The sequence below is a fragment of the Periplaneta americana genome, chromosome 15 (assembly GCF_040183065.1).
Source record: "Periplaneta americana isolate PAMFEO1 chromosome 15, P.americana_PAMFEO1_priV1, whole genome shotgun sequence".
Taxonomy (NCBI): domain Eukaryota; kingdom Metazoa; phylum Arthropoda; class Insecta; order Blattodea; family Blattidae; genus Periplaneta; species Periplaneta americana.
The window spans coordinates 108,983,062-109,004,649 of record NC_091131.1 but is presented as its reverse complement, the minus strand read 5'-3'; the positions used below and the strand labels follow the sequence as shown (position 1 = coordinate 109,004,649).

At 34.6% G+C, this 21,588-nt stretch overlaps 1 protein-coding gene across 1 annotated transcript; it reads right to left on the bottom strand.

The window, feature by feature from the left end:
* Nucleotides 1-1,311: 1,311 nt before the first annotated feature.
* Nucleotides 1,312-21,567, bottom strand: U2af38 (U2 small nuclear riboprotein auxiliary factor 38). The gene is made up of 8 exons (XM_069847994.1): nt 21,410-21,567; nt 16,717-16,804; nt 16,521-16,587; nt 14,680-14,762; nt 12,429-12,500; nt 8,982-9,115; nt 4,258-4,356; nt 1,312-1,639 (listed from the first exon to the last, which is right to left on the bottom strand). The coding sequence occupies exons 1-8, from the start codon at nt 21,451-21,453 to the stop codon at nt 1,456-1,458; spliced, it is 771 nt and encodes a 256-aa protein (XP_069704095.1). The 5' UTR covers nt 21,454-21,567; the 3' UTR covers nt 1,312-1,455.
* Between the last annotated feature and the right edge of the window lie 21 nt (nt 21,568-21,588).

The following is a 21,588-nucleotide window of genomic DNA, read 5'->3' as shown; positions in this document are numbered from 1 at the left end:
TATTACACCACAGACAAGTAGGATTATCAGAAATGTGAAATCATTGTAGGTACAATTGACAATGTGACCTGTTCTGGCTCTTGTTAAAAATGTTTGAACATATCTGGGGAAGTTTTTGTACATTTCAGGCCATTTGGTTTCTTTTGTACAGACTGTAAAATTTTTCCTTTGTCAGAAGAGAGCCAATTGTTGATCCATAGGTTTGTAAAATGAGACTTTACTGAAGCAAAAGCACTGGATAGAGACATCACTTGAAGAGGTCTTGGTTGCAAATATGTTGCCTGTTTTGCAATATTATCGACTTTCTCGTTTCCAGGTATACCACAATTAGGAACATTAAATCCAGACGTTTGAAATGGGCAGGGCATGTAGCATGTATCAGTGAATCCAGAAATGCATATAGTGTGTTCGTTGGGAGACCTGAGGGAAAAAGACCTTTGGGGAGACTGAGACATAGATGGGAGGGTAATATTAAAATGGATTTGAGGGAGGTGGGATATGATGGTAGGGAATGGATTAATCTTGCTCAGGATAGGGACCAATGGCAGGCTTATGTGAGGGTGGCAATGAATCTTTGAGTTCTCAAAAAGCCATTTGTAAATAAGTAAGTATGCGATAAAATCAGTATGAAGAAGATACAGGCAGATATTAACTTATTACATTGTAACAGTTTGCAAATGTTACTAAACTTGTTCATTTTGAAATTCAATAATCATATTACCTGAATAAGTATTTTCGTCTTTACTGGGTCTTCTTCATACAATTTTTTTAAATAAAGTATTTCATTGCCATATTTACTGTTACTAACCATCATTGCCAGCCAAATTTTTGTATGACATACATTCGACTCAAAATTTATTTTAATTAACAGATTTCAGAAGTGAAAAATGATCTTCTGAACTATTTAACCCAGCATTATTAAATGGGAGGAGAGGGGAGGAAAAGTAAATAGAGAGTACTGTGTCATAGAAATAAGACACACAAAAACAGAAACCTATTCCTGAATGAGAAGACTCCAGGCAAAATGTCGGCCATTTCTCGCCCACATCAGTTTCAATTCTGCTAGTCATCTTCGCCCTTAATTCTCCCACCTCTGAAGATGGAATTCTGAACAATATCACGTTAATAGTTCTTGAAATTCTTAATTAACCAATCCTGAAGGTAACAGAAACCAACCAAACCAAACTCTACTAACCACAGTACCCAATAAAACCAAACTAAATCCAACCAATCAACCATAAATTAACCCAATTAATAATGCAGAAAATTGGAAAGATTTAGATGTAATGGAAAACAAAATTGTCTACACCATCAGCAGCAAACTACTTTAATTTCTAGTAATGAACAAACATCCTTCACAGTTACAAGTTGACAAAGACTAAATACGAAATACAGTACACAAATCCTTCCATCAAAACAAACAGGTTTACCAGAGTGGTCTATGAAAAACCAATGTTAGTATCTTCCTGATCGTCCTTCTCTGTCCTTATCAGAACGACCACGATCACCACCTTTGCTCCTACGACGGTCCCTATCTCGATCACCACGACCTCCTCGAGAACGAGAGCGTGATCTTGAACGGCGATAACCAGCAATCTTTTCACCATCACGATCACGGCTACGGCTGCGGGAACGAGACCTGTAACAGAATTAAGTATTTAAATAAGTGCTGGATGAACCTGTGACATTGCCACTGCATTTATGCAAAATTTAGTTTATATTAGTTTACAATATTTTAATATAGCTTTAGTTAGGTTTGTTTGTTTATTTTAGATTACATTTATTTAGCTGAATTTAGATAATGTTCCTATAGATTAATTTAGCCTTGCCCTGAATAGGGATCTAAGCTTCAATTCTATTCTTTTGAAAAATTTAAGAAAAACTAACTGCAGCTACATCCGTCTTCTATAACGAACGAATTTTGGCTTTGGAATTTCAACTTAATGTAGTTACCATAGCTACCAACAGATGTTCCCATATGATAGAGAAATTATCATAGATTCCTATTTCACTAATAACTCGTTTTTGACAATTGTGCCGCTTAGATCCCTATTCGGGGCAAGGCTTCAAATATATGGCTTGGAAAGAGGGTGGAAAGATAGAAGAGGTATACGTTCTTATTACTTATTATTGCATGTGAGCTTTTTAGTATTTGTCCATGGTACAACCTAAAATTGCATGTAATATCAAGCTACGCAAGAAAAGTTGAGTTGCACAGTTGCCACTTGCATCCCACACATGTTTTAAATTGCATGCAATTCCTGAAGTGGCTATGAGTATGCAGAGAAAAGGACTGAGTTGCACCATCTGAAAGTGGCTTGAAAAGATCAGATAATTTTTGTTGTGCAACTTCAAAATCTCAATGCACTTGGATAGTATTTGTGTATTGTGAATGAAAGGCATCAGATCAAGACCATTGTGATTAATTTATATTCAACAATGAGTCATTCAATGTTAAATCGCACAAAATGGAACACATTTTGACATGCACATCTGATTGAACATATATATTTTTTTTAACTCTATAGGTCTAGTAAACTAATATCTGCGTTTTTATTTCCACCCAAGTCCATATGCTTTAAAAATACTGCATGCTAAATTCGTTTAAAATGACGCACAATGCAACATTTGAAGTATCATACTTCTAAGCATATTTATTTTAAAAGAAATGCATCTAAGGACTTGAAAAACTATCTTTCATTAAACAATTACTAACTGATTTTAACATAATTATTAAAGATAATTTCTTATGATTCAATTTTTAAAAGTTAAATATCAATGTGAAATAAAGACATTAAAAATATATATAAAAAAGCCTGCTAAGTGCACTGAAAAGTATTCCTAATAACACCAGAAAAAATCACAATGGGATCTCTAATAGTTTAATGGAAATTTAATAACTTACAAAACAACTGTAGCAGAGTGGGGGACCGTGCATTGGATGGTTTACTGGTGATATACCTACTGCATGGAGAATCAAGTGAACATTGCAATGTCACAAGAACTCTCAGCTTCACATATTATTTCATTTTACCTATCTGGAAACTGACAGACTTTTTTAATCAAATATTCGCACAATCAAAGACTCCCCTAAATTGAGCTTTATCAGTAAATCGGAACTTAAGCATCCTTTTTGTTTAATAGCAAGATTAGGAATGTTAAATGGATTATTTAAACACTTGTTATATGGATGGAGTTATGCAACAACAGTAAACTAGTAATTTTGTAAAAAAATAAATAAATAAATATAAAAATAAAAAAATCAGTGTCATCTACAGGCAAATAGTTGATACTATTTTAAAATAATATCTGAACATAGTTTTCTATTTTTCACTCGCAAAATCGAGTTTTAGTTCTTGCTCAATTGTCTTTCCTTCATTTTGTATTCTGCAACAGACCAAAACAGTTTATCACAAAATTTACATCGCATTTATCATAATGGTAAATAATGTCGTGTTTGGTATTGAAATCATTTTCTTCCATGTTCAGAGTAGGTTGAATTTGCACAAAATTTATACTACGAATTTATAATTAATTCCAACTAAATATCTCAATATCTTTTAAAAAACGAGTTTGCCAGTTGGTCTGTTGTTGCATAAATCTGTTCATATATTATGTCATGTTGTACAAGTCATGACACAAGTGTAAATATTTAACACACAGATCTTTGCCCTATGCAATTCAAACCCTGACTGATTATTTTTTCTTCTATACTTTGCCCCCTTCTATCTGTATACTGTCATGAAGTGCTAAGACTTCCCCAGCCTTGTTAGTTTTTAGACTAGACTTTAAACATACAACATTGTGAAGGACTATTCTTTAGCTAAGGTAGCATAATAAAAGATAAAATATTTACTGTTTCTTAACATATTAGTCATTCGAAGAACAAATCCATTTGTTGTGTAGAAGTTTAACAGTTACTATATACGTAACGGAATTTTGTCATCATTTCGATTATGTATTATAAAAAGAACAGGTGGTACATACAAAATGGGAACTCAGATTAAAATTTGGTGTTAGATTGCTCATAGGGCTGCCATGTAACATGTTAAGCAAAAATGCGACCATTTCGAGCATGTATAATATTATAAAAAAACCAGATGATACATATAAAATGATAACTCAGGTTAAAATTTCGTACTAGATTGCTCATCACTATAGCAGAGAACTGACATGTAATATGCTAAGTAAAGGTATGGACCCTGTAATTTTCCAATATTATAGAATTAGATAAATGCAATTATGACTTTTGTTTACCTTCTTCCCCTCCTGCGACGACTGTATAGATAACGTCTCAGCTCACGAGAGATTGGTTTTAAGTGCATGAAGTTGCAAAATCCACTTCTGGTACACTCGCTGAAACACAAACAACAAATGAGTCACAAATGTGTTACAAACTAATATCAAACATGTGTACCTCTTACACAATTTGATGAACAGTTTTAAAGTTTTAATGAAAGATACATTTATGCAAAATAAAGTTGGCTTCATTCAAACGCAAAGATCCAGATGCCAAATCAGTAAAAACATGCAACTCCATGAAGTTCTGTGATCTATTAGTTAGTGTATTATGTTACTAATCAGCAGTGTATGCAATGGAGGGGGAAAGGAACTGGCCACATTACTCCCATTATCTCCCGGGCTTAGTTGCCTCATGAGTGATGCCTTATTGATGTCTTCAGACAGTTGACTAAATAACAAACTCATTTACTTCTGACGTAAATCTCGTTTATACAAGTTTTATGCCCTTTTTACTTCCTATTAAACAACAATTTCTTTTATTTTATTTGGCTATTCTAAGTACATAAGTACTAACGACAATCAAAAAAAGCTTCTGAAAAATTAGTCCACTAAATTGCATAAGGGAGGGGAAAGAAAAAAGATGGGAACAGTGCATACACTGTTATAAGAGATGAATTGTGTGATGGAGGAGAAGAGGAATTCTGAAATAATACAAAGAACTCGAATCATAGGGCCAAGGCAAGAGCATAACAGTGTTTGTTTTAATAAATCAAGTCATTCACAAGCTACTGTCATTTCATTAGAAGATTCCATTGGTAGGTAATACCTTGCTTATTTGGGGCTCTTCCATTATTTATTTATTTATTTATTTATAGTTGAGTTAAGAGTGTTCAAGAATAATGTGCTTAGGAAAATATTTGGGGCTAAGAGGAATGAAATTACAGCAGAATGGAAAAATTTACACAATGCAAAACTGCATACATTGTATTCTTCACCTAACATAATAAAATTAAGAACATTAAATCCAAACGGGCTGATATGTACAGTCTTAGAAAAAAAAAATTTGTCACAGATACTTTATAAGTCCCAGAAATGAGCCAGTGCGCATGATCAGACATACAACAAAACAAAACTAATTTTATTACCTCAAATAGTCATTCTCTTGTAAACTAGGTCGCTCATCCTCTGATCATGCACGCTGCCTGGACTTATAAAGTATCTGTGCAACAAAACCTTTTTTCTTTCTTTTTTCTAAGACTATACATCTATTATCAAGCAGTACATCTCAATTGACTATATGTATCAGAGGAAGAACAATTTGTTTGTATATATCTGAAGTCTGATTAATGTAATATGTAGCTAATCAGCGATGTATGCAATGGAGGGTGAAAGGAACTGGCCTCCCTACCCCATTATCACCTAGCCTCATGAGTGATTCCTTATTGGTATCACTTGTGAGGTTCAGACCTGTCTTCGGACAGTTGAAGCAACAAATCCAGATGTTTGAGATGGGCAGGGCATGTAGCATGTATGGGTGAATCCAGAAATTTCAGTTCTCACTGAGCGACGAGCGGAGCTGGATGTGAATGACCGCGCGCCGTATAAAGTAGCGAAGAGTAAATAGTACAAACAAATCGTTCTAAAGTTTAAAGAATTGTGAATTGAGTGTTTCGAGTAAAATGGATTCAGAAAGTCTTAGGGAAAGCATCGTTAAAATTAATAAGAAGATAGAAGAATTGCAAGAGGAGAACATGATGTTGAAGAGGAAAGTGAAAGACTTAGAAGAAGAGAAGAGGAAGAATAATTTAGTATTTTTCGGGATCGAAGAACAGGAAAGAGAGCAATCTTGGGAAACATATGAAGTGATACTGACTGTGTGCTGGGAGGGGATGGGATTAGATATTAGTAACGGTCAAGTGAAGGAGGTCTACAGAGTGAGACATGGGGCTAACCGGCCTATACTAGTCAAATTGGCGAACTCTATGGTAAATGATATGATAATGAGCAAAAAGAGTGAGTTAAAAGATTCTAATATTAGCATCGATAGTGACTTTGATTATGAAGTGAGGTGCAGGAGGAAAGTGTTAGTGCCTTTTTTGAAAGCGGCAAGGGCAAACGGTCACTACGCGAGGCTAGTGAAGGACAAGTTAAAAATTAATGGCGTGACTTTCGACGTAGAGTTATGTTTGGACAGCGTAAATAAATCTGGAATAGGTGAAAATATAAGCGAAGAAAAAAGAAAAATGCTTAAGGATAAAGTAATGGGGATAGTGAAAGAAAATTCATTTAGTAAAAGGAACGAAGGTGTGAAGAGCAAGAAACCTGACATGCTAGAGAGTGCGGAAGTCGGAGTTCTGTCGAGGACAGCAAATTCCGATCGAGAAGCATGCGGCAGAACGACCCCGGCCCGGTGGATGACGAAAGGTGAAGATAGAGGAATGACCGTGAGGAGTCGAGAGGGGAAAAGTTGCATGAACGTATGGAAGAAATCTGTAGTGACGTCACCACAAGGTCACAAGAGTGTAATGTGTCAAACAAATAGGAGCGGTAATGTAGACGTGTGTGGTGTCAGCGAAAGAAATGAAGGCAACGTGAGACAACAGCTGGGAAAGGTTAATGTGCAAAAGAAAGTCGATAGGGATAAGGCGGAGAGCAGCAAGGATAAACCAGCATACAATCTAAGGAAATGGTGTGTCAGTGGAATGAAGGATTAATTAATGGTGCAGTGAATATGGGTGAATAGTGTTTTAGTATGAGAAGGATCATGATGAGTTATTTAATTAGTAGGAATGAGTAGGACGTATTGTAAATATAGGAAGAGTAGATGAGCTAAAAGTAGGACTAGACTAGATAGGTATCAGTAGGACAAAAAAGTAATATAGATAGATGTAAAGCAAATAATAGAGGGTAGCTTAGTTAAGACTATAGTACAGTAAATTACTGTAGTGATATGTTAAATAAGTTGGTCTGTGAAAATGATGAATAGAAAAAGTAATTGTTACGTTGTTATTAGGAATAGGAAATAGTAGAAGGTAGGAGTAGAGGGAAAGAAGGAATATTTAATAAACGCAGAAATATAGGAAGTGTGGTGAACGAACATGAAAGACTTAGTGGGTGAACATTAAATGATGAAGAGATGTCGGTCATTAACATCGAGTATTGTACAAGTTGTAAATAGTATATGGAAGGGACTGCTGGCCCGAATACTATATAATGTGAAGGGCCAGCAGGACCAAAGGTTTGAGTGAGAATAAACCATACCATACCATACCAATCCAGGAATTTGTAGAGAGTGTTAGTTGGGAGAGGAGAAAGACCTTTGAAGAGGCCAAGACGTAGATGGGAGGATAATATTAAAATATATTTGAGGGAGGTGGGATATGATGCTAGGGACTGGATTAATCTTGCTCAGGATAGGGACCAACAGTGGGCTTATGTGAGAGTGACAATGAACCTCCAGGTTCTTTTTAAGCCAATTTTTAAGTATAGTTAACTGATTGAAGTTGAAAGAATTTCGAATATTTGCATGAATACGTTATTGTAATGTATGTATCAACCTCTCAACATCAGTAAGAAGTTCTTGGTCCTTAGGTAATAGTAGAATGAATATTGCAGTGCAAACCGAAATACTAAGAGAATACTATTTGTGTTTAAGTTACATAATACTGTATGTATAATCTTTTTATTCAATAGTGTTATTTCGTCATTATACAAAGTATAAAAGATTAATTATTCTGGTACTGTAAAAAAAAATATATATTTCAAAATTTTTTTCGTTTAGCATCCCTGATGGCAAAAAAATTGTTTTAGACATGTCATCTACATACAGCTACTTCTCCCAAGTTATTGGCCGGATTTTGTTCATACTCAATATTTGTGAGGCACTTTATTAGAGAAAATCTTGAAATGTGGTTTTTTGCAGTAACAGAATAATTAATTTTTTACACTTTGTATAATGAGGAAGTAAAAACAATGTTGAATAAAAAGATTATATATATTATGTAACAAACACAAATAGTATTTATTTGAATCAAAAACACAAACAAAATGGCGCTCAACTTCAAGAAGTGTCAGACAATTTTCTGTGAGATTTTGTAATTAAGTGTAATAAAGTGCCAAATGAGACAGAATTGCCTGAGAAACTTTTTTCTATTAAAAATTATTACATACATGGAATGGAATTTCAGGAGGGGTGGCATTATGACCCAGCACTGCGACCTTCCAAGATCTAACCCTCGAGCTAGGCACATTCCCAAACCCATACCGGCTGACTACAATAAGGTTCACTGCGTACCCAGGTTTCGAGCAGACCACCCCAATCATCCCTAAGCCAGCCCTCTCCAGGCATCACCAGTCGATGTTTGGGAATGCTATGGAATGATGGATGCCTAATGTGGAGAAACAGGAGGACCCCGACAATAACCCCAAATGCAATTTTGTCCGCCACAAGTGTCACTATGGATTATGCAATGAAAAAATCCCAGGCGTGACTGGGACCCGAACCCGGACCATCTGCGTGACAGGCTGAAGGTCTGACCACTCAGCTACCGCAGGGGATTATAATTTCTACTTTTGTAAAAGAATATAGTGAACTCCTTTTTTATAACATCTGAGACTAACAGACGGTACATAGATATATCTGATTTGTGTATTCTATTTAAATTTATGGACACACACAATCACACTGAGAGCTGATTTTAAGTTTAGTTATGTATGTGATAGAAAAATATGTAACTTACCCCATTTCATACTGGCGACAACAAGCTTCACGAAAATCAGTCACAGGACTCAATTCGGCATAAACAGGTCTGCCACCAAACCAACGATTGTTTAAGTCTGAAACTGCTTTTTCTGCATCTTCTTCACGACGAAACTACAAATAATAATAATAATAATAATAATAATAATTAAAACTCGATTTAATCGATTAATCGAACTTTGATTAAAATCCGATTACCTGGTCAAATAGGTTTTAATTGACTAGTTGAACTGATTAAAATTATTGTGTGAAGAAAACAACTGCATTGTGCACAAAATCTGTATATCATTTGATGCAGTAGACCAGGCGTCTCAAGGCCAATGCATGAAAGTTGTTACAGAGAGCAAATGTAGATAGCGTAGTCAGCAGAAGAGATAAGCACAATACCCGAAGATAGCCGATCGCTGATTAATTTTACAAGCATGAGCGAGCTAAGTTGTAACTGTCGCGGGAGAAATGCCACAAAGCTGCACTTTTGAGTTGTATTGTTATAGTAGACAGTTATTTTCGGAAGGAATAAAATTTCTTAAGTAGTTTGCAATAATAATAATAATAATAATAAATTTATTTTCTAATGATATATCAATGAGTAAAAATAAGACATCTGAAGCATGAAGAACCATACATGTTATGTAAATATTTAAGCACAAGGAACTGGCCACCTTACCCCATTATCTCCTGGCCTAGTTGTCTTTAAGTGGTGCCTTGTTGATATTACTTGTGAGGTTCAGACCTGTCTTCGGACAGTTGACTAAACAACAAAATACTTCATTTCTAGTAAATGGTTTTTGGTAGGCATATCTCTCGTTTTTTTTAAGTTTATACTATATTTAATGAAATAAAATTCAAATAAATAATTACAATTAAACTTGTTCGTTGTTAAAGTGCGTATTTTTATGATACGTCAATATTAATATATTAATTACAATAATAGTTAAATAATATAGTTCGTGATGTTTTCAATAATTAAAAATAACCAAAACATCTTTTAGAAATTCACAAACAATCTTAAATCTGGTCTCAAATTCTTTTCTCAAATCTTTCAGTACTTCATTAAATTTGTTACACTAGTCTTGATTCAAATTAGGTAACAATTTTAGATTAATAAAGTGGTAACAGTTACCCGCTGAAACTTGCGACTCCTACAATTTCACTTTCCCTATGAGAGCTTTTATTTCTTCATACATTTGCGGTAATAAGGACATCCTTCCCTCGGAGATGGACACAACATCGTAGCGGTTGCAGATGTTTATTCAAATGTCGCAGTCAATGACATCATCCGGAGATACACGAACTGCTCCCACATCTTGTTCCACATAAAAAAAATAGAGAGAGGAGGAAGTGCTCCGAGGAGGCCCTATTGCGACGTCTGCAGTAGACTCTTAAGCTATGACTGACAAGTGATTAGTGTGAACTGATGTTTTTCTTTCTTTAGAAAGCTGAAAGTAATAATAATATGTACAACTCCCGCTTTAGTAACTTTTTTCCTTGAAAATGACGTTATGCGGCCTTTACTTTCACAAACTATGGAAAGAATGTACTGCATATTGCATTTTACTTGCAAACATGTTGTTCGTCAAATAACCACCCAAAGGAGCTGAAAATTTGCAAATGAAAGAATATTAATCATCCGAGTAATGGTATTTTTTATATTCCTTACAACTGAATATGTTGTTGTTTTCTAATGCCAGGTGTTTGACAATAAAGTCATTTGACCTCTTGCACTCCAATATTTTTCAAAGATATTATCATGGTCAGCCACTGAAGCACAGATTTTGAGGTGTTCCGAATCTATTTCTTGGTTTGAGTTGCACAATGGGCAGTTAGGGGACTGATCTATTCCAATTCTATGCAGTGTTTGGCCAAACAGTCATGGCCTGTTGCCAATCTAAATGCAGCTACAGACGATTTTCGTGGTAAATCGGGAATTAACTGTGGATTATGACCAGAGAGTTCCATTTTTTCCTTGAGATTGTGTTATCAAATTTTGTTTGTTGAAGTCTAAGTATGTAGATTTAATGAATCTTTTCACAGAGTAATACGTAGATTTAGTAACAGGTCTGTAAGTAGCAGTGCTGCCCTTCTTTGCTAAAGCATCCGCATTCTCATTTCCCAGGATTCCACAATGGGATGGTATCCATTGGAATACAATTCTTTTATTGAGTGTTATTGAGAGAGCATTTTAGTCATTTCGGCTGTTTGAGATGAAGATGTATGTCTGGAGACTATTGACAGAATAGCTGCTTTGGAGTCTGACAATATAACTGCATTCTTAAATTTATTGATGTGGCATAGAAGGTTCGTGAGACTTTCACTTACTGCAATGATTTCTCCATCAAAAGTTGTTCCATATCCAAGAGATCTATAAAGTGAGAAGAGACAGCATGTAACACCTGCACAGGTACCTTGTTCCCTGAATATTTGTGTTTCTTGAACATGCACCTGACTTTGTCCATTAGTTGTTTATGAAACTGTCAAAGATCAATCTTCAGTGGCTCTAGATTATCAGTTCACATTCAAAGACTGTGCATGATTGCTGGTTATCCAGAGATCAGTGTATTCAGTGTTGTATATTTGTGAACTTCAGTTACAAATATGGCTTATGAATTGAGGGGCTTAGAACAAAAAGCAGGTAAGTGACATTATTAAAAAAAATGAGGTAAGTACGTGTTGTGATAGCCCAAAAGGATGTTTCTTTGGGATAAAATCAGGTAAGTGATCACACTGTGCAATGCTGCTATATAGACATCATTTCACCAAACTAGTGTATAACATTTCATTGCATGTAGAACTTTAACTGTAATTTCCTCAAAACTAGGTTTCTGTCACTTACCTGCTTTTTGTTCTAAGCCCCTCAATTGTTGCATGGAAAACTTCGAGAAAGTTTATGATTTAAATTTAAACAAGAGTGGAAAAGTGATGGAAAGAAAACAGTGTTTTGTGAGAAATTCGGAAAATCGTTCTGGAAACACAAGTAGTGCCCAATACCATCTTTATGTTCATCCTCTCTACTTCCAGTTCATCATCTTCTCATTCAAAGTTGGAGCATCTAATAATGAAGGCTGTATCCCGTGTTAAAGAAATTGAAATAACATATTGACATGCTTGGCTGAATACTAATTTTCATAATTCATCAACGACCAAGTCTAATTTTAACATTTATTTAATAGATAACTCATCACCACCATCAAGTCGATATAATGTGAGCAACCTCCAATCATCCCCATTGTTCCAGATATTATCCATTCTTCCTCTAGTTTTCATGAATTCCTTTGTTTGATCTTTACATCTTGATCTTGGTCTTGGCCTTGGTCCCTTTTCATTTACTTTTAATTCTAGGGCTAATCTTATGGTTCTATTATTTTTATGTGACCAAACCATTTTAATGTTTATGTACGAAGACATACAGAATAAAAGGACAACTTACCTTTATATAAACATTTCCTACCAAATGATCCCCCAAGTTGTCACACACGTTCATTTCTTCAATCTCTCCATACTGAAACAGAAGAGACATGACAGCCAGTTAAGCCAGATAAAATAAAAACACACTAGTTCCAAGGATTCAAGTTGCGGGAAAAACGTAATACGGCGAATGCAAAGCTCCGCCCACGTCCCCTTTCCACTTTTCCCCTACAAGCTCACCACACACCCTAGCGGGAAAGAGTGGAAATAGGGGTTTAGGGTGGGGTGACATCTAGTGTAGAAATGTGGAATAAAAAGAGTAACGACACCTACAAAGCAAAAGAGGAACTTCGTCCTGTCACTCTCTCTCTCTCTCTCTCCAGTCTCTCCTTCTCTGTTCCTTGCTTATGTCTCTCTCTTTTTTTTTCTTACGACTTCGCAGGAGGGGAGATTCGATCCGAGAAAGTTCGTTAACTATTTGTAACTAAACCTAAACGCACGCTTTTTGTTCACGCTTTAGACCTCTCGGCTACCGAGGCGAGTTGGGAGTAGAAGGAAAAATGAAACTATTTATGTTTAAGGGAGCTGCCATAACGTATTGTAGAAGGGGACAATGACCGAATAGCGTGGGTAGAAACTGGTGGGCTTGTGAATGTCGCTTGGTAGGGGTTGACTACGGGGGTGGCTTCATTGTGTCCGTGTCCAACTTCGTGTACAGACGTAACCACGTGTAGTGATGATCCGTACCGAAGACGTGTACTCATTATGAGTGTCCAACCTGTGGGAAAAAAAAGACTATTGTGTTACTTCGAGGACGTGCAAAGTTAACAGGTGAGTGTTGTTTAATGAAAACCACATTACATTGTGTTGTGTTGTGTCAGTACATGTTGTGGACAGTTGTCTAATGCGTATTGTCTAATGCCTATTGCATTGTGGTTGTGGACAGTTGTCTAATGCATATTGTCTAATGCGTATTGCATTGTGGTTGTGGACAGTTGTCTAATGCGTATTACATAGTGGTAGGCAGTGATCCATCGAAGCGGGACAGATAGTAGAGAGAGACAGTAGAGAGAGAGAGCATGCGAGCGAGGTGTCGAGCGGCGCGGGTGGGGATAACTTCCCCTACTGGCGTTCGCCGTAATACGTTTTTGCCCAAGTTGCACTTCCCTAATCATAATAAGAATCAGAATAAGTTTCATCCTCGCCTGGAAACATGCTTGCTCTACAACATTTAATTTCCCACATTCAATGCACCTTTTTTTTTTTTTTTTTACCTCAAGAAACTACCAAAAATTGTAAGACATTAATTCGTGTAACAATCTTTTCCAATGTCTGCAGTAGTCCAAATTTTTCGTTACAAAGTTGAAATTATATCTAAAATGCAGTATTTAATAAAGCCCATAATTTAGAGTTATATTTGTTCAATTTAATAGAATTGTAACATTACACATGAAAATTATGTACCATATTTTACCATGATTGTAACAGCCTGTATTTTTTAAGTGTTTTCACAATAACTCCAGAGGCATATTTACACCATGTTTCATATTATTGTTATTAAGTATTCATGAGAAATTAACACTATACACGTTATTTTATAATAAAAATCTCATCATTTCATTTCCCCCTTTGATCTGATTACCTGGTTGGGTTTTTCCGAGGTTTTCCCCAACCAAAAGGCAAATGTCGGGTAATCTTTTGGCGAATCCTCGGACCTCACCTCATCATTTTAGAAAATTACTACACTGTAAAACTGTAAAAATTGTAAAATACTGTAAAAATCTGTAAAATTGTAATTGTAAAATTTTGACTTGTTCCACATCTTAAAGCTTCATTGCTCATGTAAGATCTATGGAAGGTAATAAATGAATGAATGAATGAATGAAACTTACTTCTGCACAGGAGTTTTAGTTGGAGAGCAGTATTGTTATGATGTTGATCATCGTATGAATAAATGAATTTATGGCCAATTGGCCACAATTACAGCAACTTCCTCGATGAAACCTTTTAAGAATTGTTAATCTAGGTAAATGCAATATTTTCTTGTTCACGTGACAAAATAATATAGATTTATGTTTTAAAAAAAGAACATAATTAATAGTCTGTCTTCAGTTGGGCTCAGCAAACAAACCTATCACACTGTGAACATGAAAACAAGTGTCGAGAGCTCCCATTCAATATTGAATATTATACAAAAAAAAAACTGCACATAACTTCCCCTCTTTCCACTAACAAGAAACATAAAAACGTTTACAAACAAAATTTTTATTTACCTTGTCCTCGCATTCCACAAAAACATCTTCAAAGAAGTTGTCATAATGTTCCTGCATTTCCTCATCAGACACATTTGCGACCACTGAAAAATAAAGATAAAACACAATTAGAGCCTCATTGTACTATTCATTTATCCTTAATTTAAATAGCACTGAATAATCAGTTTTAGAAGCTTACTCATAATCCCTTGGGTAATAGGCTATCTTTTGAGATTTAATCACATTCGTGGGGTGCATATCAAGTGATTTATTTTCTAACCCACAAAGTCAACACGAAAGATTTCCATTAAACATAGAGTTACATACTGCTAAGAGTACGATGAATTACTTTTTTTTTTTTTTTTAAGCGGATTGTTTTACGACGCTGTATCAACATCTCAGGTTATTTAGTGTCTGAATGAAATGGTGATAATGCAGGTGAAAAGAGCCCTGTTTTCCTCAGATGAGGTGGAAGGCACTCATTTATTTATTTATTTAATCCACTCAACAATGTAATTACAGAGTAGATAAAATGAAAATAACAGTATTAATACATATAATAATGGTATTTAAACTTAAACAGTTACAATCCAATACTACTCAACAAAAGATATCAAGCAAATATTACATGTATATCTCAGTAAACAAAAACAAAAGTATTTACAGTATGAAGAAAACTTAGATTATATTAAAGTAATAGAGCCAGTGATGAAATGCAAATAACTAGTCACAGATTAGTAACAATAATACAATAACTGATGAGGGACTAGACCTACATTAAGTCAGAATTAGGAGTGAGTTCGTAATGATAATTGATATGAAATAATTTAAGAAAGAAGACCAAAAATACAATATGCAAACCAGTTAAGACCTATTTATTAGCAAAATACTTATGGAGTGTTTTGAACGCTACCAGTATTTATTTCTCTCAAGAGTGTGGTTCTATCCTGAAAGATGTCAATATTGCTCAGTTTATTATAGAAGGAACAGATTCTAAGAAGTGGAGAGTACTTATAATAACATGTCCTAGCATAGTTTATATTAAATGCTTTACTGGTCCTACAGTTCTCTCTTGGTACATGTATTGCTATCCTGGACAGTAGATGACTATTTACAGAACTTGTTAATAAATTATGGAGGCATTTTATATCAATATTATTTCTTCTGTGTTGCAAACTTTCAAAATTAAAGAGAGACAAAAGAGATGGGTACGAAATACTACTTTCATTATTCCAGGAGGGATAGTAACCAAATGATTTAAGAAACAAAAATCTGATGAATCTTTTTTGAACACACTCAATTTTGTTAATATATTTCATTTGATAGGGGTTCCATACATTACTGCAATATTCAAGTTTTGATCTAACTAGTGAAAAAAATAGAATTTTTAAACTATCTTGAGAGGAGAATTTTGTGGTATGTCTATAGATAAATCCTAGAAGTTTAAGAGACTGAGACACCACCTGCATATAGCCTAATGTTGCTTCTGCTTCTTTTCTGTGTGTATAGGGAGGTCTTTCCTAGGTCTTCAATGTATCTCCACTAATTTTATTTTATTTGTATCTCAATTTGTAAATGTTTTCTATGCAGATACTTAATACGTACTTGTAATGCTGGACTTAAAAATTGTTAATAGATAGGAAGAAAGACAGACAAGTAGTTCACATACAAATCAATCTCAAAATCAACATTGACGTTTTTTTCCCTCATTCTTTTTTCCCAACCACTACCTCATTGCCATTATGCATTCTATTCTTATAGTGAGTAATGCTTATGGCCTGTTATCGACTGTACAAAACAGACTCAAAAAGTACTACACACACTGTGCATAATACGTGTAATAATACAATGGCTTTACTTACAGTGTGACCCATCAGCTGACTTTGCAGAATTCTGTGGATTTACATACAAGTTTTGGAGAAGAACAGTCTGCAAAAGAAAGATAAGTTATCACAAAATTAACACAAAAAACTCAAAGAATTAAAAATAACAGTTGTTTCGAAGTTTCTGGGAACAATGTTAAAATACGGTTAATGTATACGGTAGGCTTACACATACCTGGCTGAAAGTTGGTTTGTTGTGAATTCTTGAACAACGGTCTCCATGTCTGCAAGCTCCAATTTTGAAATAAAATGAGCAGTTTACCCTGTTAAAAAAAAATCAGTATCAATACACATTTCATTACTCAGTTCACCATTTTCTCCAGTATCTAACACACTCCCAATAAATAAGATATTGACTTCAAAGATAAATGCTTTAAGTGAATGCAAGTAATTAATTTTGCACAAATTAACATGGGCTATTCACAAACTGTAATTGTTTCTAATATTACTTTGCTATTACAAAAAACTGGTATTTAAAATTGGCAGGAATATAGAAAACTATTAATCAGGGGCATCTGTTCTTTAAGAGTTAATGAGCTATAGATAATTATTTTTATTTAACTCAATAACCTCATTCAAACTGTGAGCATAAAGCCTAAATGAAATGGGAAAAATATTTGAAGCACTCTCTTCTTAGCTAGCTATGTTGAGTTGAGCTGGTCTACATTTGCCAAGTCAACATATTTTAGTAACTGATATCTTTGCTGGAACTTGCCACTACAAGAGCTGAGAACTTCGTCACTCTTCAGAAAGAGGTTGAATTGTAAGGGTGAAGTTTATGCACGCGTTTAAAAAAAAAAAATTATGGTTTATTTAACAATACTCGCAACTGCAGAGGTTATATCAGTGTCGCCAGTGTGCTGGAATTTTGTTCTGCAGGAGCTCTTGTACATGCCAGTAAATCTACTGACATGAGCCTGTCGCATTTAAGCACACTTAAATGTCATCAATCTGGGCCTGGATCGAACCCGCAACCTCGAGCACTGAAGGTCAGTGCTAAACCGTCTACGCTACTGAGACCGACTGCATGTGTTTGAACTTTTCTTAAGTTCTGCTTGTTGCAACATGTCAAATACAGTGAACAATCTGTTAAAGAAGCCTTTTTTTTTTAAAACTCTGGAGGAAAAGTGGAAATAAAACAGTTGGGTAGATCCACTACAGATCTAAATTTAACGCATGTAGGAAAGAAGATGTTTCTTGTCACTTAAGAGAATAAAGACCTTTCTTTGTAATATGTCAGAGCAACAGCTTAGTGCAACAGCAATGCTGTTGACTGAGAAGAGTATGGTTGTTAATTTACAGGGATTCAACTCGAGAGTGATTGATAAATTCTGCAGCAGAAAGTAGTTATGCATGAATTTCATTTTTTGGCAGCGGGTAAATATCTTCTGTATACCTGCTTGCTTTTTATCATCTTTGGTTGACTATTTAAAAAATAGTGGAGCTCATATCTGATTTTTTGCACAAGCCGCCAATGCTATTAGTTGTTTATAAGGAGATTGTAACTATTGGGATAAAGTCTAGAATCTAGATAACAATTTAAACTGTTTCTTGCACTCTTCTCAACTGCACTTGATTGATGCATTTGCAAAATTACTTCAGCTGCTTTTTTTCTATAGAGGTACTGACATAAAATTAATGGTTTGTGTTAGTTATGGTTCATCTAGGCTAGTTTTGATTTTTTATTAATTTTGGTTTACCTCAGTTTTGGTTCAGGTTAACGTCTTTCTCAGATTACTTTTAGTTTGTGTGATTTTTATTTGGTTTGCTTAAACAATTTTCAATTTTTATCACACTGTGGCATTTCCTCTTATCATCCTACACTGGCTGTGATGTCATGTTAAATGCTTATGAGAAAGGTTTCATTCTCATTTCCTCAATTGTGGCATTGCGGATATTACGAGCAAAAACGTAAAATACAAGTTTTGAAATTCTTTGTCAAGCTCGTTCCTAATTTGAAATATTTTCGCACAATTAATTTATCTATTTATTTCATCCATTCAATAATATAATTAAAGTAGAGTATTCTTACAAAATAGTCATAATAACAATTAGTGATGGGAGTATTCGAATAAAAAAATACATATATTCGATTCTTGTAAGTTCTCAAGATACATCTCGAACTTTGAACAAATATTCAAATACTTTGCTCAGATGGTAGATGCAGCGAGAAGTGAAGAATGAGAAGAGAAAGAAATAGATAGAGAAGGAAATTCTCTAGAACACTGATTGTTCATCAATCGTATACATTAGGGTGACCCTTATTTTTCAACATTCGAAATTCTTTACTCCCAACCCCTAATCTTGTTCCAATGTATAAAACAGAGCTCCTTGCAAAATTTCACCTCAATCGAACTATTTTAAGCGACTCCCAAAGAACTTGAAATTTCAAATTTCTTATTTAAAACTTTTGTATAATTTTATTTTATTTTAAATTCTTTATTTGCTAAATGACAAAATATTTAGTGAATGTAATCAATCATAATACATTAAATACAATCTAGGTCCCCTTGAATGAGATAAAATCTCGTGCTGAAGTGAGATTCCATACATAATATTGTTGAAGATAATATTAGTCTAAATATGGAGCAAAAATTGAAACCAAAGAAAAGCAAAAAAATTACATTAAAATCACTTCATGAAACAAATTAAAACAATAAGAATAAAAATGTAACGTAATGCAGATTTTAATCTTTCATTAGACCAGTTTTGGTAGCATATGGATACTTCTTTCGACGTTCATTAACAATCTGCAATCTGTTTCATCCTTTGACAGAATGTTCTGATATTCTAGAAAAAGCTTCGTACCTCTCTCAGCCATGTTGTTGACAACTACAATACTTTTCAATTTCTGCAACCCATGTTGGAAGCTGACATCTTTCCATGTTGATGGGCAGTCTTTTAGTAGCCTATTTATTGAAAATCTTGAGAAAAGCTTCTTCTATTCAGAGGAAATAAAATCATAGAAGTGATTTTCTTTTACGGAATTCAGGTCTCCACTACTATGTAGCTTTTTGGTCTGTGGATAAGCTTCGGGGCTTCTACCGTGTTGTCTTGGTGTTGGTGGCTGACGTTTTGTCCGCTGTGTTGTGGTCATCTTCAGAACAGTTGGATAAGGAAATAGTCTGTGAGCTCGTATGTATATAGTAGTCTCGATGGGGGGAGTATTTTCGGTGATTGGTCGTAGGTTCTCCTTCTGGCATCTGATTGGTCCTCCGTTGTCCAATCGGTTGAGGTCTGTATGAAGGGGAGTATTCATATTAAATACTGGCCCTCATAAGGTCCGAAAAAGTGACCTTGATACTGTGTCCGATATCCGAATGAAAAGGGGACGCCGTGTACATGTAGCTTTTTACTTGATTTTCTGTATCACTGTCTTCTGAAGTCATGATTAGGCCTACATTTGCCATTTTTTTCTTATTATACTGGAACTCCATCACAAAAAAAAAAAATGCAAATGATGCACTTTGTGGAGAAAAGTATCATTAGTGGTTTCTAAATTTTTGTACTGCAGCGCAATTAATTTCTGGATCTACTTTCCCATATTGTATTAATTTCAGTAAAAAAATTATAATTCAGATACAGAGCTTTCACAGCCAGTGGTGCTAGGAATCAAGCTCGTAAATAGAGTCTGATGAGAAAAATGCATATTCTTCTGATTGAATCTTTCTCTCTTCTTGAAAGTTTAAACTGATCTTGAAATAAATAAATGTTTAATGCATAAATATCCTCTGACATCCACCAGCCATGGTTCATAGTTTCAGGAACGTGAAAGGAAACCCCTTTTAGGGGAGTACTACCGAGAAAGATCACGGCCAATTATTCTAATAATTCGCAGTAATCATCTCTAATAAATTGTCCCTGACTTAATTGTACTTTAAGAAATTCCAGCATATTATCACGGATATCTTCAGGGATATTTATTCCAATACGGTATTTCTTAATGTCCACTATCGACCAAGCTTCTCTAAATCTTTTGAAAATATCATACCTGGGCCAGATGTTCGACTCTCATTGCATCAAACAACTTCATAATGATAATGATGATAATAATAATAACAACAACAACAACAATAATGAAAGATAGTTACAAAAAATTTACAAAGAAAATTAAAAATCTGAAATTTCATAGCCTTTAGGGGTCGTTTAAAATTATGCGACTGAGATGAAATTTTACACGGAGTAATTTTTCGAAGGTTGGAATGTTGAAGTAAGGGGGAAAAGAAGAAATCCGTGTTTTGAAATTTATCCCAAATATCTTATGCTTCCAATGTTGCAAATGTGTAGGCCTATCCAAGAGCAAACTGAAAAACGTATTTTACTACATAAACCTCATAGAGACCACTGAAAAAAAAAATGCTTGCTGTGGTACAGTTCTACTGGAGAATTACCTAAGTAGTCTATTTATTTCAAGGTTAGGCCTCTATCTCAATCAATAAGACGAACACATCTAATCGAAACATTTCTGGATCCGGAAAGAATGTAGACATTTGAAACATTTAAAAATATAAAATCTAACCACAATCGTACAGAACTGCATTAACTATCTTTGATGACTTTGACAGTAATTTATTTCCTGCACGAGAACACCGAATTCAAGTAACTTACAGGTTAAGTTTACCTTGTAATTGGTCAGACCAACTGCTATTGAAACTACTGTATGTATAATATGATCATTTTAATATTTTAAGATTACATTAATTTATTCTCAATCAAAAAATGTAACTATTTTATTTAGGAATTGAAATGAAATAACTAAAAGTAACACATTTCCAAAAGTCCTAAGCTTATGTAAAATGGCGGTATACCGGCACAGTAATATAATATACTTAACGATATGAAAGAACGTTTAAAATAAAATGACTTACTTGTCTTTCTCTGTACCGAAAATTGAGGCCAAATACTCTGCCATTTCGAAGCACCCTAAATGCTACCTAAAAAAAAAAATTTAATTGACTTAACAAACGTTTACGTTTTACAATTCCTTCGTTTTCTTCTCTAGAGTTATCAATTATGTCAACATCGGTTGAAAAAAATTCCCAAGCTA

Excerpts from the sequence above, each read along its gene's own strand:
- U2af38 (XM_069847994.1), bottom strand. The coding sequence starts at position 21,453 with ATGGCAGAGTATTTGGCCTCAATTTTCGGTACAGAGAAAGACAA. Across the intron at positions 14,763-16,520 it reads GTCAGCTGATGGGTCACACT|TGGTCGCAAATGTGTCTGAT; the intron begins GTAAGTAAAGCC and ends TTTATTTTTCAG. Across the intron at positions 9,116-12,428 it reads TAGGAAATGTTTATATAAAG|TTTCGTCGTGAAGAAGATGC; the intron begins GTAAGTTGTCCT and ends TATTATTTGTAG.